This window comes from Rhinolophus hipposideros (genome assembly GCF_964194185.1).
Source record: "Rhinolophus hipposideros genome assembly, chromosome: 19".
NCBI classification, from domain to species: Eukaryota; Metazoa; Chordata; class Mammalia; order Chiroptera; family Rhinolophidae; genus Rhinolophus; species Rhinolophus hipposideros.
This window is the reverse complement of record NC_138065.1, coordinates 2,265,056-2,292,665: the sequence shown is the minus strand read 5'-3', so window position 1 is coordinate 2,292,665 and position 27,610 is coordinate 2,265,056. Positions and strand designations below refer to the sequence as shown.

The window sequence follows — 27,610 nt, the reverse complement described above, 5'->3', positions numbered from 1 at the left end:
CTGACCGTGCCAGGCTTGGGGGCCCTCGTCCTGCACTCCCTTAGTATGACTGTGTGTCTGCCGGCCAAATATCTAAAAGGAATGTCTGCAAACAGAACATCTCAAAATAGGTGGGAAATCTGGCTCGACTACCCACATGCGATGTTTTTAGGCTAACTCTCCTCCAGACTTCTGCTCATTTTCTCTCTGCTGGGACACTGGTGCATGAGAGACCTGGCAATACGGTTGTAAGTGCTGATGAATTAAGTAAGGGTGGCTGCCAGCATCTGTGAAAATTACACGGGATGTTTGACCAGGCCTCCCAATGTAATAACCTCTCGAGTGAACATATCTTCCTTCTATCTCAGGAGACCATCATTGTAAGATGAGGACACTGAGGCCCAGAGAGGTTAAGTGACTTGCCCAAGATCTCACAGCTACCTAGGCACAGAATCCAGGTTTTTAAGCTAGGTGTTCAGGCTCCACCTGTGAAATCAGATTATAATAAATATCCAGGGTCAGCCTGAAAGGGAGAGGAGTCACCAAGGGCTGCGTGAGGATGGCAGTGGAAGGAGTGGTGACAAACCCTGCCCTTGAGTCTTGGCGAAGGCTGTTGTGAGGGGCTGGCATTACGTGTTAGAGCCTCAGATCTCTGTGAGGCCATATCGCCCTTCTCTCCCACCAGCTGTTTCTCTGAGTCACTGTCCAGCCACCAGCCTCCTCAAACCATGTTTCCCAAAGTATGTTCCATCAGCTCAATGCTTCTCAAGCTTTAAGGTGCATACACGTCATCTAGCGAACTTGTGAAAATGCAAATTGTGTTGAGTAGTTCCGGGGCGGGGCCTGAGGTTCTGCATGCTGACGAGTTCCGGGGACACTGAAGCTGCCGGCCTGTGGCCCCCACTTGGAGCAGCCAGGCTTCGGGAGGGTTCTGTTATACACTGGAAAGGGCTTGTGGGAGGGTACTTGTGAGAACATCTGGGCCAAAGAGAAGCAAACCCGTTTCATCACTGCAGGACTTCTCAGAGCCTTTAAAATGCTGGAGAGGGTCCTTCATCTCCAAGAGGAAGAGAAAGCACAGAAACTGCCGACGGGTTATACACCAGGCAGGGTGAACAATGTAACTAGAATGCATGGCCTACCGGTTAACAAAGAGGGGACAGAAGACGAGGAATGACTCCCACGCGGTTTTTCCCAGCGCAGCTCGGTGCCGACGTCCCCACGTTCCAGCTCGCACCCTCCCCCTGTCCCCGTGTCTCGTGGCCGCTCCCCCCCGCGGCACCCACACGCGGGCTCCCTGCCCCTCCCCCCGCCCCCACGCCACGCAGGGCTCGGTGCGCGGAGGGCGAGGGACCCGTGGAAATACCTTTCGCAGACGCGCACGGTCCAGGCGGCGATGATCCACAGCGAAATGCTGAACACGAGCAGCACGGTGCCGGGGCAGATGGTCATGAGCGTCTTCATGACGAAGCGCGTGTTGAAGTTGATCTTGTTGAGCGCCCCGATGCTGCGCGACGAGGCGTCCGTGAAGAGCTTGCTGTGCAGCAGCATGACGCGGGCGATCAGGTACAGGCGCAGGAACATGGGGATGGACAGGATGATGTCCACGTCCGCCTCGGCGCGCGACGGCGTGTAGGAGAAGGCCAGGCGCGCCGTCCAGAAGAACTTGTACTCGCCGGGGATGGGGTGGATGGCGCACACCAGCATCTCCAGGCTGATGTACAGGATGCGCTCGTACGTCATGGCTATCCGCCAGTCGTCCGCCCCGTTGTCGATCACGAAGAGCTGGCGGGAGCAGAGAGCCGGTTAGAGCGGCCGCGACCGACCCTCCGCGGGACAGCGCCCTCTGCGCGCGGGCGCCCGGGCTGGGGCTGCGGATGCGCACGCCCCGCTCTGCGCGCGTCTGTTGCCTGCGTCCCCAGGTCCCCTCCTGCCCCAGGGTGTCCCCAAACTGGCTGTTTCGTGAGGAGGAGGAAAAACAGCTCATTTCCACGAAAACCAGGTCCCTGAGCTCCTGCCTGGGCCTGAGCCGAGCCAGGGGGCGGGGGAGATGGAAAACTTGTCTCCTGGGTGAGGGCGGCACTCGGGCTGGCAGACTCCTCCCCCTTTCAGAGAAGGGCCCCACGGGTGTTTGCTGGCAGCGCTGTGCTCTCACCCCCCGCAGCGGGGTGTCAGTGGGGTGGGACCTGGAGAGGGGCGGCCTGGGTCTGCATCCTGATCCCAACTCTGACCGGCTCTGTGACCTTGGGTAAGTCACCAAACCTCTCTGGGCCTCAGTTTGCTCCTCTGGGACCATGACAAACCCTGCTGCCTAGCGGCCGCTGTGAAACTACCATCTAATGTGTTATGCAGAGTGCACGGAATCCTGCCTGGGACTCAGGAAACGCTCTGTAAGGATTAGCTATGATTATTTTTAGCATTATTAATGGATGGGGTCAGTCTTTCTGTAAAATGAGGGCTGGACTCAGCAACGTCTAAGCCCCTTCCAGCCCTAACCTTCCGTGAAGCTGCGATTCCCACTGCCATGCCAGGAGGATGGGCAAAGGCGCTGAAACAAGCATTTATGGAGCACCTGCTGTGTGCACAGCCCAGAGTCATGCTGGGGTTCACATAAGGGGAAGCCCCAGACTTTGCTCGCAAGCCTGTCTCTCTGAGAGGACTCGGGGTTGAACAGAACAACCCTGAGCACAGCCCGGTGATGAGAATCATGGAGGGGAACTAGAAGGCACTAGGGGAACAACAGGCTGAGGAGCCGCCCTCAACCCAGGGGGCTCTAATTAAGAAGGTGTGACCTCTGGACAGGGCAGGTACCCAGCACCCAGCCTACTCCCCCTCTCTCCCTCCCCAGCACAGCTGAGCCTGCGCGTTTCCAGACACAGGTCTCCACCGTCTGTGGAAACAGAAAGACCTAATGGCTATTCCAAGGGTTCCTTCCACTCCTAACTGCCGCTGACAGGCCAAGCCACTGTGACATGACTGGGCAAACTCTTCAAAATGAAAACCATCCACCCTGTAATAAAGAATTGCATCTTTCTATGGTAACTGGGTTCACTCTGGGCAGAAACTGAAGCAACGAGTCACAGACCCCTTTGATTTGCCTGATGGGGGACGAGATTTTGTGACAAGTTAAAGGGGAGGGTGTGTCATCGCTCTGCCCAACCTGAAGGGCAGGTGCTGGTCCCCTGGCAGGGTCGCCACCACCTCTCAGGTGCCCTGCTTCTGTTTCAGTTTCCTGGTGTGGAGCGTTGGGGCAGGGAGGGGGGGGAGATGGCGACACACAACGTGCTTAGAGGCTGGAGAGCTAGACTGAGGTCTCACACATCCAGGTATTGGCTGCGTGATCTCAGGTGGCTGACGCCACTTCTCGGAGCCTGTTCCCACAGCTCTATCATGGAACTGTTAGCCTTGACCCTGCCCACTCACGGGATTAGCATTAGCACCCAATGTTACAGATAATAAAGGGGATGTGCTTTACTACCTTCTCTAAAAATGTGAGGGATTATTAAGACGTTGGCCTGGGAGACATTCGTAAACAGTGGAGGGGCGTTCAGGTCGGATGTGGGGGCCTGTGAGTGGCAGATAGACATTCCAGGTTGCAGATTGATAACCTGTGCTGATAGGGCTCCTGGGGGCAAAGAGATCAGCTGGCAGCTAGCGTGGGCATGCCATCCTTGAATGGCCAATCAGAAGTATCAAAGACAATGATTCTGCTTATTTATGGATTCTCCAGAAACCCTGGAATTTTAGCTGTGGCACATGGGTGTGTAAGAGTCTCTCTCTCTCGCTCTCTCGCTCTCTCGCTGTCTCGCTCTCTCGCTCTCTCTGTCTCGTTCTCGTTCTCTCTCTGTAAAGTCTGCTAGGCCCTTCCACCTGCACCCCCACCTCAGCCAAACCATGTCTGCACACTGCCCTCTTAGAGTTTCTCACAGCCCCCCATGGGGTGACTCTGAAGGGCCATCTGGTCACCTCCAAACAGGTCGGTTCAAGTGGCATTTCTGGACCCCCCGTGTGTTAGCTGCAGGGCCCAGAGTGGGCTGTCCCGGCAGGGAGACTGCCATCCCAGAGCCTCCACTGTAAGCCTGACAGCATGCTGATCACCAGCCCCACGCGAGGCACATAGGAAACCTGCCTTTTTTTTTTTTTCTTTCCCTTTCAGGGTAAATAAGTTTGGAGTTGATTCATTGGACACACCAGCTTTCCCCGTTCTATTTTGAAAGCCTTGAGGCCTTTCAGTTTCTTTATTTAAGCCATGTCTTTCATTAAAATGTTCTCAGCTATTAGGGGAGATCCTGCTTAGACATTCTGACCGATCTGAAAAACTTTCATTCGTGCGCAACTGTGAATTTTTTTTTTTAAATTACAGTAGAGAAAATGGAAAAGGGCTTTTCTGTTCTCTATTGTTCTCTCTCTGTGGGAGAAAAACTCCAGGGAAAAATTCCATCATTTAAAAATATATATGCAGAAAAAAAGCAAGAGGGGAAAAAATGGAAGATTTTCTTAAAATCCAGTAATGACATATATATGTACTTTTTTTTTCAAACTCCCTAGAGCATATATTCTGCATGCGCACCATTACGATGGGGGTTTCCATGGAAATGACATCAAAAGTCCTGTAATACCTAATTAGGTTTCCCCGAGGACAAGAGCTGATTGCCAGTGGTAAAATGAACTCCTGGGTTTGCAGTAATGGTTAACATAAAATTTCCAGTCAGCAAATGCACCATGGAGCCAGCTGAAGAAAGGGAGAAAGGAGGAGGGGGGAAAGCACAGGTTGAAAAAAGGTAACTCTGAAAGATGCCAGCAGGCACATGGGCTGTCAGAAAAGTCTGATTCTACCACAAAGGCTGTCAGAGGCTGGGGTCCATGCTAGCCAGCTCGGGGTCTTTCTGAGAAGAAATCTTCCCGGTCTCCAGCGGCTGTGCCAGACTGAGCCAAATGGCACTTGGCCGTGTGTCATGGCTCCCGGTGCCTCTTCAGCCTGGGTTTTTCTGAGCGCTGCCCCTGGCAGAGCTCACCTGTCATGTCCTGCAGAGTGCTTGGGAACCCACAGGGACTTCTGAGGCTGAAGTTTGTCTGGAATAGCCAGAGACCAAGGGTGACCAAAATCCCCTCCTGTCCCCAGTTCTTAGAGAAGGAAAGCCAAGCTATGGCATTTGAGGAAGTAAGTCTTTTTCTCTAACACAACAAAAAATTCTTTGATCCCTGACCGAGGCACCCCTGAGGTATAGCATTTTGCCACGGACCCTCTGTCCCTTTCCTTCTCTGGTCCTCAGACTCCTCTTCTGTAACAGGAAGGGTTGGATCCAATGTGTGATTTTCCATTCTCTCCCAGCTGTGGGGCCATTTCATCTCATGAGATTTTTTTCATATAAGCCCAGTATGGAAACAGATACACTCAGAGCTGTTCTAGTTGAAAGGGGAGAGAGAGCATTCAAAGGCCGACTCCTTCACCACCTCCCCCAGCCCAGCTCTCTGTGGGGGACCCGTACCCCTCCGTGGAACACTTTAGTTGGAAAACCATTGGCTGAACCAGAAAGCCTCTAGCTGGATGGATGGACACAAGGAGCGGTGCTGGAAATCAAGGAACTTGGGTCAAGTTCAAGAGATGCTGGATGCGCAGGCATGGAGCTTTCCCCAGATCGGCTGGTTCATTCATTCATTCACTCATTCATTCATTCAGTATGAGTTGAGTCCCTATTATGTAACAGTCACCGGGCTAAGCTCTCGGAACATAGCAAGAACAAACAGACAAGGCCTCTGTCTTCATGGAGCTTAAACTCTAGTGGAGAAAACCAGACAATAAATGGGCAAACCATTTCATTTCAGTGAGTGTTGCCTTCTAGGAAGAGACTAAGAGAGGGCAAAGGAAACGAGAGCCGTCTGGGTAGAGGCTGCACTGTGTCCGGCAGGCAGGGCCCTCTGAGGAGCAGACCTTTACGTAGATGGTTAGCCCTGCAAAGGTCCACATGACAGGTGGAGGAGACAGCATGAGCCAAGGCCCAAGGTGGCATGGAGAGGCTGCGAGATGAAAGGAGGAAGGCCCACGTGGGGGATAAGTGAGGGTGGTGCCGCAGGAGGTCCTGTCTGCTGGGGCCTTGGAGGCTTTGGAAGGAGCCACCGAGGAGCAGGGAGGCCACAGGCTCAGGCCCAGTGGGGCCACGTGCCCCTCACAACTTTCTAAATACACACGCTCACAGGTTACATACATGACTGCATGAGTCAGCTCAGGCCGCCGGAACAACGTGCCACGGCTGAGTGGCTTAAACAACTGAACCTAATTTTCTCACAGTTCTGGAGGCTGGACAGATCTGGGGGCCAGTATGGTGGGGTTCTGGGGAGGGCCCTCTTCCTGGCTGGCCCCCTTCTCACTGTGTCCTCATATGGCAGAGAGAGGAGGGAGAAAGACAGAGAGAAAGAGAGGAGAGAAGGACCTCTCTCCTCTCTCTCTTCTCACAAGGCCATTCTCGTGACACCATTTAATCTTAATTACCTCTTGAAGACCCTTTCTCCAAATATGTCACATTGGGGGTTAACGCTTTAACATATGAATTCAGGGGGACACAATTCAGCCTACAGTAGTGTTCTCATGTGTCAAAGTTACCCCCAAACCCAACTATAGGCCTAGCCAGGCAACTCCGCACATACTGTTTCATTGCCATTCACAGCCTTCCTATCAGGAAGAACTATTACGCCCATTTTCCAGATGAAGACACTGAAACTCAGAGAGGTGAAGTCAATTGCCCAGGGCCCTGCAGCCTGCTGTGTGTTTCCAGGTCGAAGCCCTTCCCTGCCAGCCTGCTGGGCAGAACCCTCCACGCTGGGGACTAGCCAGTTTGGGTTTTACTTGGTTTTATTCTGAAGAAAACTCAAGCTCACTCTTTAAGATGTTCATTTCTCAGAAGAGCCTTCCCCGACCACAGAATCAATATACAATGAAACTAGGCTGGGTCTGCGCCAGCCTGGGAAACCCGCGTTGTGATTAGCCATCCAGACAGGGCTCTGTTTGTGGAACGAAGGCAGCTGCTTTCATTCCCACTGACAAAAAATCCAAGTTCATCTGTCCCGTCCTCCTCGGTCCCCGAAGGGTAGAGCCCCCCTGGGGAAGACACCATCTTTGCTTAGAAGCCACCTAGACACCACAGCGTGTTTGCTAATGAAGACGCTTCCTGTTGGGCACGGTTGGGGTAGATTCAGGGGACATCAACACAGGGCTTCATTTATCTGCCCTAGAAACGAACGGGGACATTGGAGGTGGGGGCTGCAGGCTGAGGGATCAGGAGGACAGGGGAAGTGGCTGACGGGCACCTGGGCCAGTCCCAAAACGGGGGAGGGGAGGGCCCACTCAGCCGCAGCAGAACTGTCGTGAGACTTTCACAAACAAGACCATGCAAAGTTCAATGTCATGATGTTTGCTGTGCCACCAGCGACATCACCCCCTCCCCTTGGTGTCAACCCACAGAAAAGCCAGCTAAGCCAAAGGCCTCCTTAATCACGGTCCCGTGGGGATAAAGGGACAGGGAGGTGAGCCAGGCACCCAGGAGTCACCATGTGCAGATGGGGCTGGAGAATTCAGCAGAAGCAGGAGGTGGCATGAGAGGAGCTGCAGAGAGAGAAACGGAAGTTCCCGAGAACCCCCGGAGACCTGTGGAGAGACGCGGGGTCCCCTCCTTGTGTGGGGTGGGAGTTCATGCCCAATTGTACTTGAAGCAGTAAGGGCAAGGTCACTCCAACACTTGGGTTACAGTGGCCACCCCCAGGTCTCATATTGTGGCCCGCCCCATCCACCATCCTCCCAGCTGGCAAGGCGAGTGTTCTAACATGCAAAAGAAGCCGTGTTACTTCCCTTCTCAGAGCCTTTCGGGGCTCCCCAGAGAGTTCAGGATCAAGTCCAACCTCCTAATTGTACTTGGCAAAAGGGCCCTTCCCTGTATGGCCCCAGCCAGTCCCCTGCCAACCCCGCATCCCATTCCAGCCAAACCAGGTTATACATGGTCCCTGAACTTCTGTTGGTCAGAGTTTCTACAAGCTGCTCTCTCTTCTCAGTTTCTCACCCGAAGCTCCTTCTCGTTCTTGAAGCTCCAGATCCAGTGTCTCTCCTTTCCACACGTCTTAGTTGGCCTCTTCCCAACCCCAGGTAGGGTTAGATGTCCTCCTCGGGGAGTCCCCAGTCCCTGTACCCCACAGCCAATCCTCAAATAGCAGCTGTGGAAGGACAGCCAGAAGGTCTGGCTTGCTGGCCCCAATTTCAGGGGCAGAGGGGAGGGAGCAGGTGACCTCTCCATCAGACCCTGCAATTGCAGCCTCACAGGCCCTGTGCTGCATGCGTTATAGGCATTGTCTCATTTAATCCTAAACAGGGCTCAGAGAAAGGTGTTATTATTCCCTTTATACAGATAGGGAAACTGAGGCTCAGAGAGATTAAGTAATTTGCTAGAGGTTATACAGTTAATAAGCGGCAGACCGAAGCTCTAAAGCCAGGGCAGACGTGTTCCCAAGTCCACAATCTTGACCACTGTGCCCTGGTCCCAGGCTGAGTGAGCCAGGACCCATCCCAGTGTTTGCCCACCTCAGGCCAGCCCAGCGGCTGTTTCTGGGTCTTTATGCGCCTTGGCGGACCCGGGAGTCAGAAAGTTTCTGAACACCTGCTACGTCTGGGGGGAGAAGACTTGTTTTTCTCAACAGGAAGTTTCTGGTAAATTTCCATTTCATTTTGACACATGAATGCTCCTGCTGAATGCTTGCCAGCTAACAGGGGCTGCCAGACCCCAACCCCTTGTAACTCAAGCCAGTTTGCCACTGGGGAGGGGTTCTGGAACCCTGGCTCCAAGGGTGTTTTGGCAACTAAAACTAAAGAGGTTCCTGGGTCTTTCAACAACCTGGGGTACTGAAGAACCAGGTCAGGACAGGGTGTTAGTGGTGGATGGGGAGTGACTGCTTTCCCCAAAATGACTAAAATGCCTTTCGGCGTGTCCTCAAGGACCAGCTGAAATGTCACCCTCTGGGGCAGGGGCATTTCCTGTCCTGGGTGGAGGCGGGCCCTGCAGATAGCAACTGCAGCCCATCTGGCTTGATCCGAAGTGTCTTTCTCTACCTTAACCCTTTTAATCCTCACAGCAGCACCATGCGAAAGTACTGCGATTTCCCTGGTGTACGGATGAGTCACCTTCCCCAAGACCTCACAGCAAGTGAGTGGTGGCGACAGGACCTGAACCCAGAGCCCACGCTCTCATCTGTGAAGTCTCATGCGCTCCCCACTGAGGCAGGCCTGTCCACCTGCTTGTGGGTGCCCCGTGCCCGGTGCCCACGCTGCCACAGGGCTCCTTGGGGACAGCCTGTCTTCCCTGCACTGTTGCCACCACCGTGCCTCCCACCTGCTCAGGAAACACAAACTGCCCAGATGAATAGTCTGAAAATGTGACAGCTTCAGATGACAAAACCAGTATGACTATAAAGAAAACCATTGTAATTGTTTGCCATCTCTATAATTCTCCCAAAGGCAAAATAGTCTTCTGCAGCATACGCATAAGATAGAAACCAAAGAACAGTTAGGAGCAAACTGCTAATGAGAACTGCTATTAGAACTGCTAATAATAAAACAAAACACAACACACTAACCTGGCAGCAACCTGAATACACATCAGTAGAGAAAGAGTTGAATAAATGATGGCACTCACATGCGACATTATTCGCTGTTTTGGGGTTGTTTTTTTTTAATGAAGGGGGTCTATTTGTGTTGACTTAGAAAATGTTCATGGGATATATTAAGTAACAAGAGAAAATTGCAGCCTAATGGGGATAGTGAGATTCCTCTTTTTTTAAAAAGCAAACACCAACACCTAAAAACGAAAATCCCATATATGTACCATATACACGGTGTATTTTTCACATGGACACACACAGGTGGTAACACCTTCTGATTGATCCCCAAACGGGTAATGCCTGGGCCTCTGGGGAGGTGGGCGGGGGGAATCGGGGAAACAATTGACTCATTTTTTCCTTGAATAATTAGAACACACCTCTGTGTTAACACAGCCTATGTTGCTTTTGTAATTTTGAAAACCCAATGAAGTAACTTTTTAAAAAAGAATGTTCCTGGAGAAAACCACTAGTTGAGCCTAATGGGGATGTTTGGAGCATGGCCATTCTTGGAGGGACAATGACATCCCGTTCTCTCCCACCCGGTAATTTCCTATGCAGAGCTTCAAATCCCTCAGAAGCCCACCCACCCCCAGGATTTTGTGAACAAAGCCCAGCTGGAAGGAGTTAATAGCTGGGTGCCTCTCACAAGGCTCCCCACCCCCCAAGGCCAATGTCATTACCTGTTCCATAGCTCTTCTGACTAGACCACCCTGTGACATCTAGTGCGAATGCACAAAAACCGAACAAAGGCACCTATTTCAAGGCCCACGTCTCGTGTACATTTACATCGCAGCCAGGCGCTGAAAGCTGCATTAGTCAGCAGCCTACCCCGCTCACCCACTGCGGGCAGAGGTTGGGGCTCTCTGTGGGAGGAGGTGGCCCCCCTCTCAAGCGATGATGAAAATCACTCTCACTGTTCCCTCCATTCAGGAGGGGAGGGGGCAGGGAGGCGGCACGGTGGCCAAAATCACCCAAGTGAGGGCTCCCTGGAGACTGGGCCACAGTGTGCCAGGTGTGGCGCCAGGTTCCGTGGGTGACAAAGGACATTAGGATGCAAGTTCCTGCCTGTCTGGGAGCTGAGAAGTCAACAGAAGTAAATAAGGACAAGACTATGGAGATGACCGCTGGGTGCGGGGGTTGGGGGGCGGGCAGAGGGAGGCTGATTAATTACTATTTGCAATTCAGGGTCCTGGGACACTGTGTTGTCAGTGCCCACACCTGGTACCGCCCTGGACCCCAACACCTGGGGCTCCTGACTCATCCCTCCTCTGGCCACACTTCTCCCTGTGGAGCCAGGAACCCACAGTGCCAAGGGGCCCTGGCCACCCCCACCTGTAATCCATCCTTTGAGTATCCAGGACCCCAAATCCCCTATCTGAGCCTGTTTCCAGGACCCACCCTGCCTCTTCCCCATCTGTTCTGTAACAGGCAGACCACAGCTGCTTGTATATGTAGCCTTAAGTCTGTGGCCAAGGGGCAGCTGGGGGAGGGGCTGGATGGACTTGGGCCTGAGGGCTGAAGAGTCCACAAGAGCCCTCAGGGGACATGATGAGCCAGGGCAGAGAAGGGAGGGGGTGTGCCAGGAGCTGTGGGCTGGGGTTTGGGAGCCTCCATCTGAGGCTGGCTCAGGCCTGAAGCTATCACAGGTGGGTATATCTATAATCCTTTCCGTCCGGGGTGCGTATACCCTGCCGCAGCAGAAGCAGCTATATTTTCTCGACTGTTCTGAGGTCAGACACACAGGACCCTGACACTCCCTCTCAGACAGCCTGTCCTCACTTCACCCCCTTCTGTGGCAGCCCCAGTCTCCCAGACACGCTCTGAAGTGGGTTCTGGGGAATACTAGTCCTACAGGATTCACCCCGAAAAGGGGGTCCGGGGCCAATGTCTGGGAAATGTCTCTGGGAGACCCAGTAAGCACCTGTGCATATTAAAAGTGCTGGGACTAGGGGTGGCCGGGTGGCTCAGGTGGTTAGAGCGCGAGCTCAACACCAAGGTTGCCAGTTCAATTCCCGCATGGGATGGTGGGCTGTGCCCCCTGCAACTAAAGATTGAAAACAATCTTTGGACTTGGAGCTGAGCTGCGCCCTCCACCACTAGATGGAAGGACAATGACTTGGAGCTGATGGGCCCTGGAGAAACACACTGTTCCCGAATATTCCCTAATAAAAAAAATAAAATAAAAGTGCTAGGACTTTCTAAAGCAAAGAAAACCAGTCAGCGTTGAAATGTAGTTCTTCAAACTTATCTGACCATGACTCTTGGTCTGGAATAACAGCTACTAATGTTTCAAAGAAGAGCAGAGGATGGGCCATTCACTGCAACAGATACTGAAGGTCATCCTCAGGCTTCTGTGCTTTATTTGAACTGAGCTGCTGACAGTTCCCGAAAGGCACCAGCTATTCCTTGCCTTGTCACCAAGCTCTGCAGAGCCTACCAAAGCAGACAGTGCCATCCAGCAGCCTCCTGCCAGCCAGGCACACCCATATATTCATGGGCATTTTATTTAACAAGTATATACAGTACTTACTAGATTCCAAGCACTGTTCTCACTGCTTCACAAATGTTAACTCTCTCACTCCCCATAACAAACCTGTGTGGTGGGCCCTATTATATTTCCCCATTTAAAGATGAAGAAACTGAGGCACAACGAGGTTGACTGACTTGCCCCAAGGTCACACAGCTGGTTAAGTGGTGAAGCCTGGCTCAAACCCCGGCAGCCTGGCTCCAGAGTCCACGTGTATTAGTTTCCTACTGCTGCTGTGACAAATGAGCACGACGGTTGTGACTTAACACGATACAGATTTATTCCTTTCCCATTTTGGAGGCCAAAGTCTGCAATCAGTCCTACGTGACTCCGTTTGGAAGTTCTAAGGCGGAATTTGTTTCCCTCTCTTTGCCATCTTCTAGAGGCCACCTGCTCTCCTTGCCCAGGGTCCTCCCTTCACTCCAACCTCGCCTTTCATTTGCTGCATCTCCTACTTCCTGGTCTGCAGTCAAATCTCCCTTTGCCTCACTTTTATAAGGACACTCAAAAATCCGGGATTATCGCCCTGTCTCAAGATGCTGAATTTGACCCCATCCGCAAAGCCCCTTTTGCCAGCTAAGGTAACAGTCACCGATTCCAGGCCTTAGGACCTGGGTATTTGGGGGGACCATTATTCACCCTCTCACACTATCCTTTTGACCACTGTGCTGTGTTAGTTTAGTTTTCCCAACAATTCTGAGGACACTGTCATTTGCCTTATCTTACAGATTAGAACACTAAGGCTCCAGGACGTCACATGAGCAGCCCAGGTGGGATAGACGTGGGTGACTTGCTCCCGTACTTCTGCGTCAGCTGCTGGAGAGGACACAGGACAGGCCGGGCCTCAGGGGCCCCCAAAGAAGGTGCTGCTGTTGTTACGCTCTGGACCAAACCCTCCCGGTGACTTAACCCACTGAAACCTCACGAAAGCCCTGGCTTTGGTGCCCCCGGAACAAGATGCTCTTACAGCGAGTTTCTGGGCGTTCACGGGTCCCCAGGTTACAAACACTTGCTCTTGAAAGCAGGGCTTCGAAGAGGTTATTTGCACCCCACACTCACAGCAGCGTGGTTCCCAACAGCCAAAATGTGGAAGCAACCCGTGTCCTCCGATAGATGAGTAGATAAACAAAATGTGGTCTATACACACAATGGAATATTATTCAGCCTTAAAAAAGAAGGCAATTGTGACACACGCTGCAAAACGGATGAATCCTGAGGACATTATGCTAATGAAGTAAGCCAGTCACAAAAGGGCCAAGACTGTGTAATTCCACTTGTACAACGGGCCTAGAGTAGACAAGTTCAAAGACAGAAAGTGGAATGGTGGTTGCCAGGGCTGGGGGAGGGGACGGGGAGGTGTTGTTTAATGGGTACAGAGTTTCAGTTTTGCAAGATGAAGAGTTCTGGAGTGAGTGTGCCTATCACCACTGAACTGTACCCTTAAAACGGTTAAGGTGGTAAATTTTATGTTATGTGTATTTTACCACAAGTTTTAAAAATAAAAATTGCTTGAAACTCAGACTTCTTGCAGGGTGGGGATCGCGTCTCATCCCTTCCTGTAACGGTACATAGTAGGGGCTCCACAGATGTCTGCCTGGGACCCACCAATAGGCTAAATGCAAGTCTCCTGCCGCCCCCAGCTGAGGGCTGGCATTTCTGGAAGCCCTACACGCTGGCGATTAAACAACTATCCCAAGCTTCATTCAAAACCAAAACAATAATTGAGAGTGGAGTGAGGCAGGTAGGATGTGAATAAATGCAGTTGCCACTGCAGTAAAGAATGAGAAGCTGTCACCCATTCTTAAAAAGACACTTGAAAGGCAGCAAGGGATGTCCCTTTGCAGAGGGTCAGGTGACTCATGCACCACCTTGGGGGGGTAGTCTCTCCTCCCCTCTCTTTGTCATGCTCCTACAACACACCAGTCCTCTTCCTTTAATCAGGATTATATGAAATAGCCTTTTAACCAGCACAGAAGGAGGTGCGTTCTTAGTGGAGCCCCATCTATAAATATAGGGTAACAATAGGAACCAGAGTGGTCCCCAGGGAACACTGGGACTTGCCCTCCCCATGCAGCATACGGGGATTTCTGCAACTGTTTGCCCCAATTATCATCCCAGAATGGTGGTAACAAACTGATGAATTTATTTAGGTATCATCCACAAGCCTTAGTTCTCTTTAAAAGGAAAGGGAATGTGCATGTTTTGTTATACCCATCCTTTATTCCAGTTTAATGGGTCCCTCAGAGACGTTAACTATACTAACGGGGATTCTGGTTACAGAGCCTGTCAGACCTTGTGGGGTGGGGGGACAGAGAGAAGGAGAGAGAGACAGACAGACAGAGAGAGAGAGAGAAGGAGGGAGGGAGGGAGAGGAAGGGAAGGAGAGAGAGAGAAGGAAGGTGGGAGGGGGAGAGCGAGAGAGACAGAGAGAGAGAAAGGGAGAGAGGGAGGGAGGGAGAGGGTGAGAGAGGGAGGGAAAGAAGGAGGGAGAGAGAGAGGGAGAGATGTTGGAGAAATTCCCCCAGAGAAGTGTTTTCAAAATGGAATCCGGACCTATCCATCCGGGAGAGAAGGGCTACAGATTCCGGAGCCCTTTCCAGCCTGTTTGGATGAACTACCTCCCCGTGCCTGTGATCCAGGTAGTAGTTTGACATTTTGGGAGAACTAAAAGGAAGTTTCTCTATACATTCCCTCCTTCATCCAGGTCTCAGCGACTTCTTGTGTGTTGCCACCCCCTCTCCTTCACCCCCAGACAGATGCAGGGGAGTTCCCTGGGTTATTGGCTTTGGACCTGAGCTAAGAACAGGAAGCCCCTAACCCAAAACCATTACACTCAAGGACATTCTCACCACAAACACCTAGAAGCCTATCTCCCCATTCCAAATGGGTACAGACAGTCCAATCCAGAAAGAAAGGGCTATTTAAAAGCTGTAATAAATTATGTGCCAAGTGAGGTGTCAGACATGCAAATCAGTAAATGAAAGTCGTAGAGTTGCAAATAAAACGGTGCGTTGAATAGCTGGAAACTGACAGGCTCTTTCTACCCCCAGGAAAGGTCCAGGGACAGGAGAGGCATCCTCCCTGCTTCTGGGGGGGAAGGGGAGGGAAGGGGCCACACAGAAATGTCTGCTCCTTGGCAGAGAGGCCAACGTTGAAAAGTCCTCACCTGGATTTCCACCCCTGCACCTTAGAGCAAAGCGAGTGGGGTCATGAGAAGAAGAGAGCACCCAGGAGGGTGGCAGCCCCAATGCAGCCTGCAGACAAAGCCGCCAAGCTTGGAAACGGACAGAGCCCATTTAAAAGGTATTATACAAACCACGTAAATGATCACCACTAATGACCGTTATTAATGCAAACTTTACATTCTCAATAAACCATTAATAATACTTTTAATAAAGAAAGAACATGACAAATCTATATCAAATCTCGTAACTTATTCAAGACGCGGGCGCTGATAACCAGGCAAGGAAGGCCGAAGACCTAAGGTTAAGGTCCAGGCCAGCACGAGGGTCCCCAGGGTCAGCACTGAGGGACGGGGGTGGCGTCTCTTCCAGGGTTTGCAAATACTCCAGAGGGTGCCCATCATTCCATCGTGCCCCATCCTTCCCTCCTTGGGTCCCTTCTTTCCTCACTGATGTGATATGTCCATTCTTCAGACATGTGCGGGAACTGTCCCAGGTGCTGAAGACAGAGACCCGTGGTCCTCCCAGGGTTAGCAGCCGTGCAGAAGGAAGAGAAGTCATCCATCTTCTCAGGGCCCCGAGGGATCCTGTCCCTCCTTCTCCACGACCTCCTTTTGTGTGTCATGTCCCCTCGCTCTCTCCACTTCAGCCGCACTGGCCACCTTCTCCTTCCTGACACGCAGCCTTTGTACAGGCTGTTCCTTCGGCTTAGAATACTCTTCCCTTCACTCTGTGCCAAGCTAGCACCCTCCCACTGACCGGTCGATCCTGAGTTTCCTGTGCTACTTATTATCGTCGCAACTTTGCAGTTCTGAGTGCGCTCATCTGACTAAGGTCTGACCTGTTATGAGACTGTAGGCTACTCAAGGGCAGAGACCACAGGCATCTGCTTCTCTCGCCATGGTCTCCCCAGAGCCTGTCCCGAATACCAGGTACTCAATAAACACTTGATGAGTGGAAAAACAAGCGTACCTTAAGGGAACTCTTGCCCATGAGGAGAGATGACTCCGTCAGGCGTTTCCTGGAAACCCAGTTTTAGAGGGAGGGTCAGGGTCCCTCTGAGAAAAGCTTGGGCTGTGGAGGGTAGTTGGTTGTCATGCTCACTAGTGCCTTTCTGGTCTTCCTTTAAATTAGTAAGTTCTCCCACTATACTGGCCCACAAGGAACAGGTGCTTGAGCCTGTGGTTGAGCCAGAGAGTGGCAGGAGCAGCAGTATGTGGACACTGGGCATCAGGCATCCAGGGGCAGCAGGAGCCAGTGCTACGCAGGGAGGGACAACTCTCGTATCCACTCTAAGTGATGGGACGTGTTTGCCCAGAGTGTTCTGTGAGGATTCTGGGAAGACATGGGAGCTCATCCAGAAAGACTGCTGGGATTGATTAGTCATGTCTGCTGTGGGTGCCTCGCGAGGTCCCAGTGGCACGCATGCTAGGTGTCGGCCAGCCCTGCTCTGGAGACCCAGGGGAGCTTGTTCAATGACCTCCTACAGAGCTCTTTCCTGCCCACTCTCTGAGGAGGGAGGCCAATTCTTCGCAGTCTGTGGTCAAGGCTGGAGTTCCCACAGCTGGGTGGTTCCACAAGTAGCCTCTACTTAAATTACGGAGGCAGGCATCACTTTAGGCCGTTCATATTTTTCACAGAACATTCTCTGAAGTGCTGCGAATGAAACCCTGTCAGAGAATGACATCCTGACATGCTAGGGGACCAGGGGCCCCCAGTACCCAAGTTCCAGGCTTTGTGATCTCGGGACACTTGTGCAACTGTTGGTTAAACAAAAACTGAAGTTCTGGCATTGGGTCCCCTTTTGTAATCCGGGAAGCCACGACCCTTCTCTGACTAGCTTCTGAGGAAAGAAGCTGCCTTAGTCGGCTGGCCACCTGCAAGAAAGCACTTTGTAAACATGCGAGGGCACGTAAGGGCACTCCACAGAGCCACCTCTTCAGTGACAGTGGTGGGGACCGCCTACTGGCCACAACATGAAGAGAAGGCTCACTTCTGGGACCTCCCAAGTTCCCCTCTGAAAGGACAGCAGAACTTGTATATAATTCACTCCTTTGCCAGAAGCTGCGAACGCCTGGGATACCCCCAAAGAACTCACAAAGAGAAACAGCCATGGAAGCATGGGTGGCACTCAAGGGAGGTCTGTACACATGAGGCGGAGAGGGGGGCTCTGAAAAGTCAGCTCAGCGAGGCCAGTCGGGGAGACCTCCCAGCGTGGGACAGCTCGGGCTGGAGAGGTGAGTCGGCGTTCTCCAAACAGGCAAAGAGAAAGGTGCTCAGCAGGAGGGGTAGCACGTGCAAAGGCCCAGAGATGCCGAACAGGGGGCGCGGGAACTCCAGGGGGACCAGCACAGTGTTCACGGAGGAAATGGCACAGATGTGGCGCCGAGCAGAGCAGGCAGGACCAGCTTCCCGAGGTATGCTAAGGAGCTGCTGACAGTTTTCACACAAGGACGAGGTCAGATGTGTGCGTCTGTTGGACTCCTCGGCAGCAACCTAGGTGGGGAGGGGGTGGCGGGAGGGCGAGGAGGCAGGGGTACGAGTGAGAGGCTGCCCTAACTGTCCCCACGAGACCCAGAGTGGGGGGATGAGTGACGACGGCAATGCTGAAGTCAAAGGTGTCTTATCTTAGAAGATATACGCTCGGCAAGGACAGAGAAAGAACTCGTAAATTCTCGGAGAGCCCAGCCTCCCAGCCCTTCCTGGTCTCCACAGCTCTTTGTTATTGGTCTGTCTTCCTTGAATTACAGTCCACAGAGTGTCACCTCCCACCCGTCTGAGACCAGGTTGAGGGCGGAGCTGACAGCCCCCACAGCTCTGCGCTCCCCATCGGGTGTGGCCCAGTGCCAGACACCCAACCATACATACACAGGTATGGTTTCATGCATACATGGGTGTTTAGGTATCATTTTTAATTGCACGAATAATTTCGGTGCACAGACTGCCCAGGCTATAATTCATCTGGCTGCCAAAGCTCACAGTAAACTGGCTACAAACTCGTGGTTTGGGAGACAGCCATGATCCAGGAATTGATTGTGCCCATAAAACAGTGGGTTTAGAAGTGTCTGAGGCCAGGAGCCCAGGGAGCAGTGGGCGGGTGGGGGAGCACCAAGCACCACCCCCAGCCCAGCACGATGGCCCCACTGGTCTGTGCACGGCAAACAGTCACACAAGTGTGCAAGGGGCTCCTGGGCACTTGTCAATCATGGGGCAGGAGGTGAAGTAGCACCCAGAGGACAGGCTGTTCTGATTGTGTGGTTTGCTTTTGTGATAAATGAAACGGTTTTCAAATGGAGCTGGTGGAATTGAAACCATCACTAAACTGGGACATGAAAAGGCATTTGGGAGCAGGGACTCCAGTATGTCAGCCAGGCGTGTGTGTGGGAACACGCGGTGCTCTGCCTGGCTTCAGAAGGAGCCTGGGATCAATTGTTCCCTAAAAACGCTGGCCCTGGGACATATCGTCTCACTCCTAATGAGGCCAGTCCCAGGAGAGGAGAGGGAAAGGCTATCCGATAATCCATCTCATTCCTTCCCCTAGAACAGGAGGCAGGAAAGCCTGGCCATGAAGTCGTTTCATGCTCATTTTGGTAGCCGCCATATTTCCATAATCACTGGGGCAGGGTTATCCTGATTCCTGAAGACAATCAAAGATAAGGGAAAGAACTTGGACTTTGGCGTCAGGCAGAGTAGGGTTCCAATTCTCTCTCTTCAGTAGACCATCTGTGTGACCTTGGGCCAGTAAATGTGGCCCAAGTGAGGCCCCCTGAGCCTCATTTTCCCGAGATTATAGCATGGTAGTACACACGGAAAGGAGCTCATGTTAATAGAAATAAATCTCACAGCTTCAAAAGCATCATCTCGAAGAGGTCTTCCTTGGAATCCCAACCCTAGTTAATGCCCCCCGCCATCATTCTCCATTACTGCCCCGTTTCATTCACTGTCCTATCTGCATTTCCACTGACCTATCTGATTCTTTACTTGGGATTGTCCCTGGTCCTGCCCACTGGCCTGGAATCTCCATGAGAGCAGGGATCGTACCTGTCTTGTTCATTGATTTCCCCAGAGCCTGGAACAGGGTACATACCCCTTAAATTGGGGGCACATGTACTAAATGAAGAACACAGCATGGAGCCCACCTCTGGCCTGAAGCCAGTCTTTGTAACTTGCTGTGTGGACTTGGGTGAGTCTCTCCTGCAAGAGGCCTCAGTTTCCCCATCAGTCCAATGAGGACGATGGTGTGAAGATGATCACTGAGGCTGTCTCCGGCATCCCCTGGCTCTAAATGTCTCTGATTGCCACATGGGCTCTGAACGGCGGGCCCACAGGAAAGGCCAGGCCCCCCACCGGAGCTTATGTGTGCCGTGCACAGCTCCATAACCACCAACAAAACGAACCGGAGAGGCCTGCGTGCAAGTCCTGGAAGAGGTGGGCCCTGGGAACAGCTAGCAGCCCCGCAAGCCTCCCTGCTCACTCCCCCTGCCTTTGCAGCCAGGCACGAGGCCTGTCGGATGTACCAGGACTCACCTCTCAGCCTCAGACCTGGTTTAAAAACACAGGCAGGGAGGGGGACAGGTCCCCGGCCCATGCACACACTGGCTTGCCTGGCCCTCACACGGCCTGGGCGATAGCATCATGCCCACTCCCAGACCAGGAGACCGTATGGGTAAGACCCACGGGAGCCGCAAGTGACAAAGCAGGAAATAACGAGGAGCCTTTGACGCGTCTCCCACACTGAAGAACTTGGTGGCGGTTAGACCCCAGGCCTCTCATCTTTGACTTAATCAGGATACACCCTGAGTGTAATTTATGGCGAGAAAACACTGCTAATTCAGGGGCAGGCTTTACAGGAAGCACTGTTTACACTAGCCAGGCGATAAGAGCGGTGAAAAGCGCCAACATGGGTACGCATTTCCTAAGGGTGAGGGAGGCCCAGCGCCAAGCACTTCAAAGCACTCTGGGTTTATCCTCCCCAGCTCTGGGTGGGGGGGGCCCTGGGGCCGTGCCCACCCTGCACATGGAGAGCCTGGCGCTTCGAGAGGCAAAGTGATTTCCCCAAGGTCGCGCGGCTGGCAAGCGGTGGAGCCACAATTCAAAGGCTGGTCTCCTAACTCCACGCACTCGGTTCTGCCACCTCACCCCACCCCGGGCGGGCTGCTGAGCCCACTGGGACACATGTGCTCACGGGACACTTCGTCAGTGTTTGTGTTACAGGGATATCATATTGACCATACACACGCACACAAAAGCAAACTGTACGTAACGGCTGTGCCAACACAGTTCAGAGGCCATGACCGAACCGCGATGCAAAGGAGTGTTCTTTCCCCAGCTGAGCCAGCAGTGACACCACCTGGGCCAGGGAGGTCACGCCCTGGGATTAGGTCCAAGGCTCAAGGTCACTGTCACTCACCAGGTGACTGCACAGCGGTGCCAGGCGTTTGCCATGCCTTGGTCAGGACACCTGCGTAGACAGTCCCTGCGATCCATCCAGAGTAGCCAAAAGGCGGGCAGGGTGACCTGCTTTGGGAGCCAGAAGTGAAGGTGCCCGGGGTCGTGCCCCCTCCCCGCAGAGGGCTTTGTCGGAGCTCAGCCGTAAATGCCCTCAAGGGTGGCAGCTAAAAGGGTAGTTCCCAAGGCAAGGAGAGCCCTTGCTGCCTTCCTGGGGACACACAGGTGCCCTGCGGACGGAGAGACTTGTGGCTGACAGTGAGCGGTCACGGCCTAGAGCTACCAGATCAGCATGGTGGCCTCACCGCTCGAGGGATCAGGCAGCAGAACGCAGGACACAGGATGCAGGAAAGGGCACCGAGTCTACTTCTGTAGCTGGACTTCAACAGCTTTGAGTGCTGGGGTACCTGGGGCTCTGCACCCCAGATTGGAGGCAGCCACCCTGCCTGGCTATCAGGACCAGCCTGGGCACGTCCCCTGACCTGTGTGCCTCACAGGCTCCACAGCACTCCAGTTATGTGACTCCCACATGGGAAACCGCCGTGGAAAAGTTGTCATTGTCCTTGGGCTGTTTCGGATGGTTCCGCTGGCTGTGTCCTTACTGCATGGACCCTATAAGCAGCTCACTCTGACCTAAAAGGAGGGCCTCGTCCCCCCGTCCCCGAGCCAGCCCGGACAGATCACAGCCATACCTGGAATCATGAGTAATCGCCTACCCCTGCTGGAGAAGATGCTGTAACTGTCTCCATTTATCCACCCACTCAGTCTTGGTGGACATTTATTGTGTTGATGTTGGTAACTCCCTCTGTCCTCACACAGCTGCTGCTCTGACACAGGACACGGAGCCAGTGTGGCTCGGGGGGTTTGAATCAACCTTCACCCAGGAGGTGAGTGGTCGGGGCCAGGCTCTGGCACTGGACCCAGTGCAGATGTCCAGACCTGGCCCGTGTTAACTGGCCGGGACCCACAGGGAAAGCAGACACCACCCAGCCCTGTGCAGACCAATGCTGGCACCTCCTACCTGGGCACCAGTGCAATGCCAGCCAGTCTGGGAATTCCATCCCTAGACTCCAGCCTTTCCCGGGAGATGCCCATTAGTGGGAAACAGATTAAGACTATCCACCACTCTGTCTGAGGCCCAAGCTGGCCAGTGGAACCCAGCCTCCAGCCTCCTTTCCCTGAGATGCTAGGGGAGACCAGGAGACGAGAGAGGGGGAAGACCCTCACCCCACACAGGGGAAGCCCTTCAGTTTGACACAGAAAGCCCTGTTTCTTGCTCACTCTCCCTCACCAACGTGAGCCATTTATCTCGGCGAAACAGGAGAAGGCCCTTTACATTCTGAAATGAAGCGTCCGTGTGCAGTGACAGTTAAGGCTTCAAGATGCCCCAAGAGTCACTTTTTATTCTTTTCTATCCACAGTCATTAGGGGGAAAAATCTCTCAGCAGCTTCTGTAGAACCCATTTACTCCATTGAAATAGATCAGTGAGAAAGCGCCAGCCACGAAGCCCAGGCATTCCCTCCCCAGAGCCCACGCGCCCAAGGACAAAGGCTACTCGCTCCCACCCCTGAAAGAAGGGCTGCCCAGAAAAAGTCCCTTAACTAGATGTTTGGTTCTTATCTTTTATACGGTAAGAGCAAAATCTCTTTCTGAGAGTTACATGTCTTACACTTCAAACAAATGTAACTTTGGCCACTTATTTTTAAGCGCACCTGCCTACTAACGTAATAAGGGACAGGCAAGATGACAGCTGGCCTCTGCAACCCACGGCCACAGGACCCAGAAAAGGCTCCCGAGAAGAGCTTGAAGACACCTCAAGTGGACGTGTAATCCAAGTGTGAGACACACGACCTCCAGGGCACCATCTGACACCTCAGCGCCCCGGTACCCTGACAACGCCCGTGGTGGCTGCGTGGAAGGGGTGGGCACGCGGGCCCCCAAAGAGGAAGGGGCCACACCCGTGAGAATAAGAACATAGCTCAACGCTCTTCACTTGATTATCAGTCCTGCAATTATGAGCACCTACTGTGTGCCAGGCACTGAGTAGGATGACATAAAAATAGCAACAAAACTCACAGCAGCTACCATATTGAATTCATGGCCTGTACCATCACTCTGCCAGGCGCTTCCTGGGCATTATTTCATTCCACGGTCACAGCATACTCTTAAGGAAGGTACGAATACAATTCTGCTTTGCAGATGAGGAAACTGAGGCCGAGAGGTTCAAGCAACCAGCCCAACTTTCGACAGCTAATCTGTACCAGACCCACCTGACTCTCGACACGACCTCCGTGTGTACTTCCTGAGCCGGGCATTACACACAGGTGCCGTGGTCACCACCTGGCGGAGAAGCACGTCACTGCCCTGCACCCAGGAGCTTGCTCTCCAGCGAGGAAGGAGGAGAATTTACACGAATGCAGGGAGGGGGCCGGGTAAGGTCTCGTCGGTGTTCAGTGACCACAGGGCAGCGGGCCGGCATGGAACCCAGCCACACGGTGGGGCCTGGAAGTCCAGGCTCAGGGGTTCCACTTTCTCTGGAAGTCACCGAAGGGTGAGAATGCATGAAGAGAAGGCGACCTACTCAAATCATTTTAGGAAGCCTACCAGCTGCAGATAAAGATGAAGCCAAACATAGTATCTAGAGTATTACAAAAAAAAAAAAAGGGGGGGGGATCCATCTATTGAAACCCTCCAGGCAGAGCTAGCATCAGACTCACCCCCAGGAAACCCCAGTGGAGGTGCCTAAGGACCTGCCTGCTCACAGGCGTGCACAGGGCCCATCATGTGAGGGGGACCAAGGACCCCAGGCCCCCTGCACGCTTCCCGTGGCTGCCAATTGGAGGTTCCTCCTCGGCCTCATTCTCCAGCCTGCCTGTCTGCCAGGGCCCTTTGCGTGACAATCACTGCTCTGCCCTGCCCCCTCTCACCTGGAGGCCAGGGACGTGCCTTTTGTTGGGGCCGGAGCTCTGTCGCATGGCCTCTGCTCCAGCTGTATGCACTGGGCTCTGGCCAGTCCTGTGGAATAGCTCAGAAATCCCCTGGGGCCCTACCCAGCAGCGAGCCTGAGGGTCCCCTTCTCTGTGCAGATTCCTAGGTGGCCCGGGAACAAGAAGGGACATTTGTGACCACCAGCAAGGCGCGTAGATGGATTACTAGGGCATCTGAGCAGGCCCCAGGGGAGGGCAAACATTTTGCCATAGCTGAAAGGCCAGCAGCTTGGAGCAGGCGGCTCCGACACAGGCAAGGTCTCAGCAGTGTCTCTTGACAGTGGACCCCTCTGAGCTGCAGGTCAGAAGCGATGCCTCTCCCTTTGACAACAGTGGTACCATGACTGGCTCCCAGTGTGCCCTTGTAAACACACTCATCACCAGCTGTCGGCCCTGAGACACATGGCTTTCTTCAAAACAAGGAAACCTACAGGCCCATTAGGCACTCGCTGTCTGCAGGCAGGAGGCAGGCGTGAGGGGTTTTTGTCCTCCGAGTATATATTTCACAGTTGGAACCTGAGGAGCACTGCGTCCTGTTTTCCCATGTGGTCAACCACATGGAGTCCGGAAAGGTGCCAGGGAGTTACACGGCCCAGTGGCAGTGCACAGCTGTTCCCACATCTGGCAGGTATACCGCAGCTGCCCCCAACGGAGGCCAGCATTGAGCAAGGGGGCAGAGAGCCAAGTGACAGGCGTGGGGACCCTGACCACTGAGCTGCAGGTGATGGGGGGACATCTGCCAGAGCACACACCAAGCGTTCACCCCACTCCTTTCCCACTGACCCCCATGGCCAAATTCACGGGGAACGTGCCCAGCAGGGCATTTCCCAGCCCTCTCCTTGGCGGTTTGATGGCTCCCTGGACCTTCCCCACCTCGAGGCTGTCTAAGCACTCTGCTTTCCTCGCTGTCATTGTCTCTTCATTTGCATGACTTGTCCTCCTTCATTACACTCCCCAGTGGACTCCCTGGACTCCCGCTGCTCTGGAATGTGCCCGGAGAGGATGGTGAGCCCTTCCTCACAGGGAGCCAGCCCTCCCTCAGGGGCAGGCTTTTGCCCTGTCAGGGGTGTTTGCGGCAGGAATGGGGTACCACTCAGCCTTTCCGAGACCGCTGGATGCATTCACTAGCAAATGCTACTTGGTTCGCGGGAAGGCTAGATGGCAGCGACAAAACCCATTAAGATTTTATTAGTGCTTAGGTTTCAATACCTCTTCACAGCCATGGTCCCACCGAATTTTGCATCACGAATGTCCCTATATTTAGAGCAATTTGGTCCAAATGCTTAACCCTGTTATCATTAGCTGACCCCCTGTCTAACCCCTTCCCCCCAGACCTTGAGTTGAGCGCAGGGAACACACCTCACTCTTTCTAGGCTAGGGATCAGAAGGAGTAATACCAGCAGTATTGCCATAGTCTTACTTTGTGCCACTGTGCAAATCCCGTTGACGTGGATGAAACCATGAATTCCCACACCCCCCCTAGGTGAGAACTAGCAGTATCCCCAGTTTATAGATGAGGAAACTGCAGCACAGATAGAATGACTTGCCCCGGGCTCAGCCAGGAACTGGCAGGGCTGGGATTTGAACCCAGGCAGGATGGCTGGAGAGGCTGGCCGCCAGTCCCCTCCACATGCTGTCTCTTGAACTGATGCGAACTCCAGGAGAAAACAGTTCATTACGTTTTCTAGAAGAGACTCTTTATAGAGATATAACATGTACAAGGGGAAAATTAATAAAATTCACTTCTGCAGACAGCCATGCAAGAGCAGAGTGACAGACCCAGAAGGGCCACGCGCCCTGATGCCCAAGGGGAGGGTCCTCTCTGTGCACATTGGACGCTGCTCTGCAGACAGCCAGCCTGCAGGACCGGCAAGGCTTCCAGGAAGAAACAAGGGGCCCAAGTGCAAAGTGGGGTGGGGGGGTGGCCCTGGGCTGGGTCACGTGAGACTGTGCACAAAATAGAGGGGGTGTGGCTGGGGGCGTGGCTGGGCCCGGGGATTATCTCAGAACAATGATTGCACTTTATTACGCCCTAGAATCACTGGGGGGCTTGGAAAAAGCCCTGTACTCCGTGCCTTCTGAGAGCAATGACGCCCATCGCTGGGGGTGGGACTCCGGCACCAGTGTTCTGTTAGGGCTCCCTGGGCGACCCCGAGGTGCAGCCACGTTTGGGAACCATGCGCTGCTCTTTCATTGCAGACTCACATGGTGCCTGGGGATCCAAACTGGGTGAGCCTCTCCCATCTCCCCTTCCCCCGCTGTGGTCCGCTGTTTGGGGCCCTTCTGGGGAATGTGTTTCCTCTGGGGTTCTAGGGTACCCCTTCCAGAGGTGGGAGGTCTTAGATCGGGCGGCTATGCTTCAATTCCCAACCTTGACATTGCCAGCGGCACGGTTCTGGGCATTTTATCTAATATTCAAGCCTCAGTTTCCTCATCTGTAAATCGGGCACTGTGGAATACAGAATAAATTGCCCCTCCAAGTCCACGTCCCACTCCCCGAAACCTGTGAATATTTCACCCTACATGGCAAGGAGGAATTAAGGGTGCAGATGGATTTGGGGTGTCTAATCAGATGACTTTAGCACAGGGAGATTAACCTAGGTTATGGGGGGGGGCACAATGTAATCACAAGGGATCTTAAATGTGGAAGACGGAGGCAGAAAGAGTCTGTGTCAGAGGGACGTGACCGGCTGTTGCCGGCTTCAAAGATGGAAGGGCGAACAGCTTCTAGAAGCTGGAAAAAGCAAAGGTAGGGTCCCTGCCCTACAGCCTCCAGAAGGGACCACAGCCCTGCCATGAACACCTCAATTTTAGCTTAGTAAGACTGATTTTGGACTTCAGACCTCCAGGATTGAAAGATAACAAACGCGTGTTGTTTCTCGGCCACTCAGTTTGTGGTTATTTGCTACCGCAGCAATAGGAAAGTAATACAGAGTGGATGGGAATAAATCAGGGACAGTGTGACTGTTCGATGAGGGAGACTTTGTAAAACACGTAGCACTGTTCTTAGTGCTCTGGAAGCCTTACTGATGTTATTAGTTCTCCCATCAGCATCCCGTCAGGGAGCTGCCTCCCCCTGCGGTCCACGCATCTGTGCTCCTGCCACGGGGCTGCTCATGCCCAGCTCCTGAGGTGGATAAGCGCTTCCAGGCCCCATGCATCAGCAGTAAGCTTTGTTTCATGATTGGGGCCTGAGCTGGTGGGAACCAGCCAGTGTTTCCTGGACAGGGCAAGAGGCTCCCGGAGTCTGCGCCCATTCACACAGCACGCACCAGTGTTTCTGCTTCCTGACTCTGTGAGAAACAACAGGAAATGGGGCTGTGGGCGGGTGGGAGGGGAGGGGTGAGGGGTGGGAAGCGAGGCCCCCCAGGGAGTTCCTGACCACCAGCTAAGAAAGGACCGTGGGAACCCTCAGCAAGGGCCTCAGAAACTTCATGGAACGGGGCGCCAGGGGTCCAGTACGCCAATAGTTGCCACCAGTGGGTGAGAACGGGGTTTGTAGTGGTGGTCGGCTTGGCAAGGAGGGTCCTAAATCGAATAGTCATCAAACCCCTGCTGTGCCGGCTCTCCTGGGCCCTGGCACCCTGCCCTGGTAACTGATGCTTGTAGCGTCCAGTAGAATCCCATTCCACAGAGGGGCAAACAGACTCAGGACGGTCAGTGGTTGGCCCGAGACACCTGTTAGCAGCAGACCTGGATTCAGACTCTTGATTCTGAATCTAAAATGCTCCCCTCTGTACCAGATTTCATTTTCTTCTCAGAAAGGCCCCATTATCAAATTATTCATATTTCAGTCATTATTGATTTAATCCTAGGAACATGAGGACACACATACCACAGCCCACTC

At 53.3% G+C, this 27,610-nt stretch overlaps 1 protein-coding gene across 4 annotated transcripts in view; it reads right to left on the bottom strand.

Annotated features, from left to right (window-relative positions):
• Positions 1 to 27,610, bottom strand: part of KCNN3 (potassium calcium-activated channel subfamily N member 3) — a 149,747-nt gene that overhangs the window by 60,584 nt on the left and 61,553 nt on the right. For all 4 annotated transcript variants that reach the window (XM_081026253.1, XM_081026251.1, XM_081026252.1 and 1 more), the window contains exon 3: positions 1,346 to 1,764. In XM_081026253.1, coding sequence (XP_080882379.1) covers positions 1,346 to 1,764 — 419 coding nt within the window. The remainder of the gene's footprint in view (positions 1 to 1,345; positions 1,765 to 27,610) is intronic.